Below are 10,212 nucleotides of genomic sequence, written 5' to 3'. Positions count from 1 at the left end.
AATATATATATATATATATTACTCAATTTATTTATTTTATATAAAATAATACACAGTATATTATTATCATGTATTTTTTTTTTTTTTTTTTTTATTATTATAATATAAAATAAAAAATAGTTTTAAGAAGAAACCTTTTATTTTTAAGTGTAATAAATATAATACATTTTATTTATTATTTATATATTTTCTTTATATATATATGTATAAGCTGTTAATAATTTTATTTATTTCATTTATTATTTTTATATGATAATATATATGTAAAACAAAGTTGAGAATTACACATATCAAAAATATGCATTGCATTAATATAATCATTATTTATGTATGACATAAAAATATATATATATATATATATATATATATAATGTGTAAAAAAAAAAAAAAATATATATATATAATATATATATATACAGACCGAATACAATAATGTGATATGAAATATATAATACACATTTTAATATTTTCTTTTTCTTTTATTTTTTAAATATCTCTAAATATATATTATATATATATATATAATACATAATTTAAACTTGTTTATCTTGTGAATTTTAAATAAAAAGATATATATGTAAATATTTTAATTTTATTTTATTTTTTGAAGTAGAAACAACTTCCATGTTATGAAACAAAATATATATTGTTCACATTTTATATGAATCATAAGTTTTATATTTTATATTTAAAATTTTTAATAACACATTTTTATTATATATCACGAAAAAGATATATATATATATATATATATATATATATACAATTCTGTATATATATAAAAAAAAAAAAAAAAAAAAAAAATACATACATATATACATATATATATATATACATATATACATATATATATATCTCCACAGTGTTATTTTTACTTATATATTTATATTGTTGTAAATTTAATTGTCTTTAATAAATCTTTAACATTATTTTTTATGTAATATAATAACAAGTTAATATTATTCAATGATAAAGATGTATTATAAATATCTTTTATATATTCCTTGTTGATGGATTCATTATTATCATTATATGATATATCTAAATTTTTTATTAATTGTGGATTTAATGATATAAAAATATATGGTGTCCACGAATTTAATATGTGTATATTTTTTTGCATATTTTTTTTCATTTTATTTTTCATTTTATTTTTAAAATTATTTATATTTAGAACTTGATCAAAACATAATGGATTATATAAAATAGAAATATCTGATGAAAATTTATTTTCTAAATCTTTTATAAAATTTTGTAAATATATTTTATAAACATGTAATAATTCACATTCTTTTAAATTATCTAACATATCTGATGTTTCAACATTATTATTTTTTTTTATATTATTTATATAATCAAGACTAAATTCTTGATCTTCCATATTAAGAATAGAGTTATCTACAGATTGGTCATCACACATATAGCTACTATTATCACCATCATCACCACCATCACTATTACCACTATCATCACTATCACCATTATTATTATTATTATTATTATTATTATTATCATATAATATAACGTCGACACATTCTTGTTGTCTTTTTATATATGAAACCTTTTTCATTTCTTCCTTCAATATGTTTATAGAATCCTTTGGCTTATTAAATTGTAAAATAATATCATAATTTTTCTTTCTCATAAAAAATAAAGAAATCCAACTGTCTCTGTCATAATAACGATGGAATTCTTTTATACTCTGCAACGTAATTGTTGCCACATTCATTATGAAATCATAAGATTGTTGAGGTAATGTTATCAACAAACAATGTGGATCATATATTGAACATATCCAAAAATTTTTTTTTTTTTCCTTATTATTTTTTTTTCTTGTTATAAAAGAATTAATTAATTTGGCTTTATATTCTTCACTTATATCAGATTCATCATATTCAATAATTAAAGGATTATTAATCCAATCATAATTTATAATAAATCTTAAAAATTTAATTAAAATATTTTTTGATGAAAAGGAAAAACTATCTAAAAAACTATCTTCTTCGTTTTCTATTTTGTTTAAATTAAAAATAGATGAATTTTTCTTTATATTTTTTTCATTTGGTTTATTTTTTCTATTAATATTTTTGTTTGAATCTTCATTTTGTATTTTTTTATAACTACTACCATTCTTTTTGTCTTCCTTCGATTGACCCTCCTCACTTTGATCATCATCATAATCATCATTATGATATGTATAAAAATAATTATTATCAAAAATTGTGTCACATCTATTGTCATTATTAATATTTCTTTTTTCTTTCTCCATCTTTTTTTTTATAGAACCCATTATATGTGTATGATCCCACGATTTGTATCTGTCAAAAAATTCGATTAAACCATGATTATTGATATGAACCCCTTTTTGATGATAAAAATTATTCATCTTACAATGTTTTTTATATTCTTGTCTATATATATAAAATAAGATGTTTTCTATAAAATCTTCATAACAATATATACCATTCGAAATACACCAGAGTTTACATATTTTTAAAGAGATATGAAAAGATGAGAATTTCATTATATAATAATAAATAAAAGAAGATATTAAAGGTTTATAAATATAATTTTTAATTTGATCTATATGATCTACTGTTTGTATTTTTATATTATCCATATCTGTAATTTGTATTAAATATTTTTGAAACATTTTACTTGTAAAAATATGTAATCTAAATATAAATTGTTTAAATGTTATATCAATAAAGAAATTCTTTTGTTCAATATTTATTATATTATTATTATTACTACTTTCATTTATTAACTTATGTTTTATTATATTTTTGACGATTTCATAGTTTTTAAAATATTGCATTCCATTTTTATATATATTAGAATTAAATTTAATATCTATAATAATATCAATAATTTGTATACTTTTTTTTCTTTTTTTATAACCTAGATCTGTCATTTTTAAAAATTCATTACTACTATTTATATTACAAATTGAAAAAAATGGTTCACTTATATTATAAAGTATAGATTTTATTTCATTATAATAATTCCATATGGATTCATAATAATCAAAATATATATCTTTAATAAATAATGGGTTTGAAAAAAATATATATGGTGTTTTATTTTCTACATATTCAAAACAAAAAAAATTAGAATCATGATCTTGATCTATATTCTTTTTTATTTGTTTATAAAGACTTTCTTTTAAATCTTTTTCTTCTTTAAATTTCATTTTATTTAAAATATATTTTATTATTTGAACATGTATAGAATTATTTTTATCTTCATCTAATTCGCTACATAAATTTTCAAATATGAAATTGGATGTATTATAATTTTTTATCTCGCCAAGTTTATTTTCTGTTCCTTGACATTTAATTGGATTTTTTTTTTTTTTTTTTATTTTGTCTTCCACACAATAATAATAATAATTATTATTATGATTATCATTATGATTATTATTATTATTGTTGTTGTTTTTGTCACTTTGATTGTTCTCCTCTATGATATTTAAATGCTCACAACCACACGAATTGACATTCGTTTCATCTATATTCGTTGCATCTATATTTGTTGCATCTATATTTGTTTCATCTATATTTGTTGCATGCACATTTTTTACATCTCCCTTTTGTTTATGCTCTCCTGGTGTATTCCAAATTAATACTTCAAAAATTGTATTATTTTCAAATCTTCTAATAGTAACTTTATCAGTCCAGAATTTTTTGAATGCTGAGATTTTTTCAGGTTTATATAAATATTTAGAGATATCCATATATCTAATAATATTATTAGTTTTTATAAAAAAGGATACCCCTATAAACATTTTGTTTTCAATAAAACCATGTTTTGTTTTGTTTGTTATTATATTATTATTGATAAGTATATCCTGAGAGGTCTTCAACAAATAATCATAATTATTAACATAATTATTATTATCATTATAAACATGATTAATATTATTATTATTATATCCATTTATATATTTTTTATTATTTTTCAAAGTGGTTATTTTTTTCTTTTCTTTGTCAATAAATTCATATGACACTAATCTAAATGTAATGTCATCAATTCGATCTCCCAATGCTCTTATTAATGTTTTCTTTATATGACCAATTATAAAATTATAATTAAAAAAATAATTATTTCCAAGAAAAGGAAATAATATTTCTTCTTCATAATTAAGAGGAAAGCAATCATTATTTTCTATAAATAAATGAAAATAATTTTTATGATTTAAATAATACATAGCTTTTTTTGATTCTTCAATTAATTCTAAAAATGTATATATTTTATTTTTAAATATATCATATATGGAATTTAAAAGGAATATATTCATATTATTCTTGTCATTAGAAAATAAATTTGGATATACTTCTTTTTTATTTTTTTCATTATATTTATTATTTATTTTAAATATACCCTTATCATATGAATAAAAATATTCATTTATATTTATTGAACTTATAAAATAAATGGTCTTATGAAATATATCTAATGCATCTGAATCTTCTAAATTATTTGTATAGCATACATATGCACATAAAAGTGTTAAATCAAAGGAATTAATATTATTATAATAAAAAAAATTATTAAATTTATATCTTTCCTTTTTTTTTTTTAATTTTATATAATTATTATTTTCATATGTAGGAAGTGTATATAATAATTTTTTATTTATACACCATAATTTTAAAAGTTTAATAGCTTTCTTGATATTCTTGTATTTCTTTACACATTCATTAATTAAATTATCACACTTGATGATATATATCTCTGTAATTAAAAAATTTAATAAAATTATATCTTGAACATAATTTGTGTCTTCTTTCTCTTTATTATTTAAATGGGAGGTATCCATTATAATATCATTTAATTTATTTGTTGTTTGGTTATTATAAAAAATATCATGATGATGATTATGCATATTGTCATTCATATTATTATATGTATAAACATTGTTATTACTTATTATATTTTCATTTAATCCTCGTTTATATAACTCATTATAGACCTTAAATATAGAATCTCGTACCTCACTTGATGGATATAAAATTAAATGTATAGATCCTATATATTTGTTTTGTTTACTAATATTTATTACTAATATAGATTTATATAGATTTATAAAAGATCTTTCACCTATAGAAAGATCTAGATTAAATGGGATGTTAGCTTCTTTTATATATTTAATAAATTCCTTTTTATAAAAAAAAGTTTTAAGTATATTAATATATTTATTATGATATATATAAAAGTTTTGATAATTATAATATTCTGCTTCTTCAATATTTAAATTATTATATTCTATACCTATATCTATATTAATATAATTATTTAAATACATATTATATTTATAACTTCCTATAATTTTAAAATTTTCTATAATAAAACATTTTAAACAATAATCCATGCATTTATTTTTATCATTCTCAATATAATTTCTTATATCATCTTGTATATTCTTAATAAAATTAATAGTTATATCTTTAATATTATTTAATATATTTATATTCGTAATATTCTTCTTATAATAATTCAAGCAATCTAATATCTTATCTATATTCATATTATCATAATTGTAATTATAATTGTAATTATAATTGTAATTATAATCATTTCTTATAATTCGGAGATCCCTTTTCATATTTTCCTCATCAACCTTATTATAATCAAACGAAGAATTTGGAGCAATTAAAACCTCGTCCAAACAAAAACACTTCATTCTTTAAACAAAAATAAAATAAAATAAAATAAAAAAATAAAAAAAATATATATATATATATAATATTATAATTATTAAATATACTTTTAATTTAATTTTTTTTTTTTTTTTTTTTTTTTTGTTTTATCAAAACAACATCTTGATGAAACAAATAAATAAATTATATAATATGTAAATAAATAGTTTATTATTTATTATATATAAATGCACATGAAATGAACAAATTTATTATTTTTTAATTTGTAATAAAAAATAGTACATATATATAATATATTATTACTATGTTATTTGAATAACGCCATAATTTTTTAGTCCTTGGATACTTTTAAAAATATAGAATTTATTTATTTTTTTTTTATTAATTATATTAAATGATATATTATATATATATATAATATATAATATATATAATATTATATACATATAATATATATAATATATCATATTGTTGTCATAACGTTTCCCTTTTTTTTTTTTTTTATATTTTATTTAAAAAAGAAAAAAAATTCATTGTATGGATATATAAATATTTATTTATTTTATATGATAATATTTATATTTAATTAATTTTCCTTTTTTTTTTTTTTTTTTAAAAAAGGCATATAATTATAATATAAAAATATTAAGTTTAAAAAAAAAAAAAAAAATGTAGGTCAAATAATTATTATATAATTGACATATTGTTTATAAATGGATGAATATGAATTTATTTTATTTGAAAATATTATATATGTAAGTATTTATTTATTTATTCAATGAATTATATTTTGGAAGAAGATTATATATATATATATATATATATATATATTTACAATTTAAACAAATATTAATATATACATATATATATATATATATATATATATATTTTTTTTATCATTTTTTAGGATAATATAATTCATTTTATAGTTATATAAGTAGTTGATATATAAGAATATAACAATTTCTTTTTTTTTTTATTTGCTTTAAATAAAAGTGAATATTTTTTCTTGGTTTGTATTATTATGTGGTGATGATAAAAATATAGAGACAAGGGTCAAAGTTAAATAGTTTAATTATATATACATATGTCTTAATAAACAAGTATAAACAACACTCTGAAAAGATTACAAACATGTAAATAAATAAATAAATATATATATATATGTATATATGTATATATGTATGTATGTATCTTTTTATGATTATATATATTTACTTAGAGTCGGTTTTTTTTTTTTTTTATGTCTAGAACAGCAATCAATATTAAATAATATATGATATAAAATAATATATGATATAAAATAATATATGATATAAAATAATATATGATATAAAATAATATATGATATAATATATGATATAATATATGATATAATATAATATTATTATAAAATTTTAAAGTATGGATTTATCGTTTATACCTAAAGAACTTAGAGGCAAAGACATCTATAAAATTCTGGGCTTACATATAAATGATTGTAATAACGAGAATGCCAAGAATATTATTAGAAAGAAATATTTAAAAGCAGCATTAATATTACATCCAGACAAAAAAGAAGTTCATTATCAACAGAAAGAAGAAAAGAAAATATATGCTGAAAATTTTTCTACATTAAAAAGTGCATATGAATTTTTATTAAATGAACAATTAAGAAAAAAATATAATTTATATTTAGAAAAAAAAGGAAAAGTAATTAATAACACACCTGTGAATAATACAAGTCTTAAAAGATACTTAGATAAAAAAAAATTTCTTTCTTTTAATCTTGAGAAAATTAATTTAAAAAAAAAGTTAGAAGAAAAAGAAAAAATAGCTCAATGTTTAAATGAAAATAATATTATATCAAAAAATAAACAAAAATATATTAAACATAAAAATAATAATGATACTCATTTTAATCATCAAGAAGAGCATTTAAAAAATATTAAAAAAAAAAATGAATCCTATATGAAAAAAAATAAATCAAAAAATTTTTGTAAGAAGCAAAAAGAAATAATACATCAAAGTGAAAAAATTATTGAAATTTATTTAAAGAATTATAAACATAATCAAAAATTATTACAATCATATATAAAGGAAAAAAAAATCCTCAAGTTTTTTATTGACTTTAATTTTAACAAGTATTCATTAAAACATATCAACCATAATCAAAATGATGATATTTATAATGATGATATTCATAATGATGATATTCATAATGATGATATTCATAATGATGATATTTATAATGATGATATTCATAATGATAATAATGTTGAACAAGTGGGATATTTAATTTTTAGTCATCGTTTTGAAACCATAAGAGCATATTTGCATTATAAAAATAATATTAATGAAATTAATAAAAATTTTATTTTAAAATTACGAGTACCTTGTGATCAAAAAAAAAATGAAGATGAAAAAGACAATATTGATAGAATGATGAATGAAATGGTAAATGAGTTGGATAAAATATTTACAACATAAAAAAATAAAAAAAAAAAAAATATAAATATATATATATATATATATATATATATAATTAATATTTATATATATATATTTATATATTTTTTTTTTTTTTTTTTTTTTTATGTTATGCTCTGCACATGTCTAATAACAACTTATTATTTTTATGATTATATTATGTACCTTTTAATATTTTTTTATCTTTTTTTGTAAACGTGCATAAATATATATATAAATATATTATAATATGTATCCGTCTATCTGACATATAAATTAATATATATATATATATATATTGACATATTTATTTGTATATATTTATTTGTAAATATTTATTTGTACATATATATTTTTATTTTTTTGTGTTATTTATTTATTTCATTTTTTATTTTTTTTTATTTTTTTGGAAACTACTTTTAAATATATACGCTATAAATTAACGGTTATTTCTACAAAGAGAGAATTTTTTTTTTTTTTCTGATTAAAAATATAAAATAAACATGTTATAATACAATTATTATAATCACCATATAAATATTATATATATATATATATATATATATATATTTTTTATTTATTTGTATGTTTGTTCTCTTTGTTTTTTTGTGTATCCTTCTGAATGCACAAAAATTGCATGAACGCAAATAACCATACAAATTAAAAAAAAAAAAAAAAATTAAAGACAACAAATTTGGTTTTGTTTAATATATGTTGGTATATATATATTTTTTTTTTATATGAATAAAATTGTTTACATATTTAATATGTATGGTAAAAACACACATATATATATATATATATATATATATAATTTATGATATATTTTTATATTTTTATATTTCATTATATTTGTTTTAAATTATGCTGTTGTGATATCCTTAAAAGGAGACAACATATGAAGATATTTATGTGTATAGATGAATATCGTTTTATCAACAGAGTTATATATTTTTAAAAATTTTTGATGTGCATTTTTTTTTTTTTTTGAAGAATGAAGGGATGTAAGGAAGATGTTGAATTTCGAGATGCGGTTAGTAGATATGCGAAATATAGTATATACGATGAACTTAATAAGAATAGCATTGATAAGAATATAATAAAGAAAATATCGATATTATATGATATATTTAAACATATAAATAAGGTGTGTAATAATAATACAAATGATTTTATATATACTAATGATATAACATATTGTTTAAGATATGATAATTTTGTTCGTATACGTTTCCATATAACATCTATAGAAAGAAATCAAACTAATAATGTAGATAAAAGCAATTATAATTTTATAGAAAATTTAAATAATATAATATCAAATATATATAATCCATTTTATTATGATAAATTTATAAATAATGAAATAATATGTGATAAAGAAAAATTAAATATCATGTTAAAATATATAAGAGAAATTGAAAATGCATATATATATAAATATAGAAGTGATCATAATATAAAATTAACATTCGATGTTTTTTCACATTCTTTTTATATATTCCTTTCATATGATTATAAACATAAATTATGTATCAAAAATTTTAACAATAAATATAATCAAATACAAAATAATAATATATATGAATACACACCTGCACAAAAAATGTTACAATTTAATTCTTTAGGAACAATATTAACAACTAATCTATATCATCAAACAAATCAAAAACATTCAACATCTAATTATTATAATTCTTTTGAAAATGAAACACTACAAAAAATTGTACCTTTCATTTATGAATCAGAAAATATGATTAATCATTTACATACAAAAAAAACATATCCTATACAAAATGCCAATATAGAAAATGATTTTTTTATAAAAAATAAAAATTATCAACATAATATGACCAATTTAATTAAGCTCCAAAAATTAAAACATGAGCATAAACGACTCAAAAAAAATATTCAGCACAATTTTTTTTACTAACAAGAAAAATTAAAAAAATTAAAAAATATACATACATATATAAATATATAAATATATAAATATATATATATATATATATATAACTTATATATTTTTTTGTTATGTGCTTCATTATATATATTATCATTTATTTTTTTATTCCATAACAATGACTGCCTTGCTACATAT

The 10,212-nt window shown here is 16.5% G+C and overlaps 3 protein-coding genes across 3 annotated transcripts; 2 read left to right on the top strand and 1 right to left on the bottom strand.

The window, feature by feature from the left end:
* Positions 1–883: 883 nt before the first annotated feature.
* Positions 884–5,686, bottom strand: PGSY75_1422400 (hypothetical protein; the record flags this gene model as incomplete). The annotated part of the gene is made up of 1 exon (XM_018787923.1): positions 884–5,686. One exon carries the CDS (start codon positions 5,684–5,686, stop codon positions 884–886), a length of 4,803 nt encoding a protein of 1,600 aa, XP_018639295.1.
* Positions 5,687–7,067: 1,381 nt separating this feature from the next.
* On the top strand, positions 7,068–8,132 carry PGSY75_1422300 (putative DnaJ protein; the record flags this gene model as incomplete). The annotated part of the gene is made up of 1 exon (XM_018787922.1): positions 7,068–8,132. The coding sequence occupies one exon, from the start codon at positions 7,068–7,070 to the stop codon at positions 8,130–8,132; it is 1,065 nt and encodes a 354-aa protein (XP_018639294.1).
* Positions 8,133–9,105: 973 nt separating this feature from the next.
* On the top strand, positions 9,106–10,044 carry PGSY75_1422200 (hypothetical protein; the record flags this gene model as incomplete). The annotated part of the gene is made up of 1 exon (XM_018787921.1): positions 9,106–10,044. One exon carries the CDS (start codon positions 9,106–9,108, stop codon positions 10,042–10,044), a length of 939 nt encoding a protein of 312 aa, XP_018639293.1.
* Between the last annotated feature and the right edge of the window lie 168 nt (positions 10,045–10,212).

This window comes from Plasmodium gaboni, chromosome 14 (assembly GCF_001602025.1).
Source record: "Plasmodium gaboni strain SY75 chromosome 14, whole genome shotgun sequence".
NCBI lineage: Eukaryota > Apicomplexa > Aconoidasida > Haemosporida > Plasmodiidae > Plasmodium > Plasmodium gaboni.
Note: the sequence above shows the minus strand (reverse complement) of the source record. Positions and strands in the feature narration are given on the sequence as shown.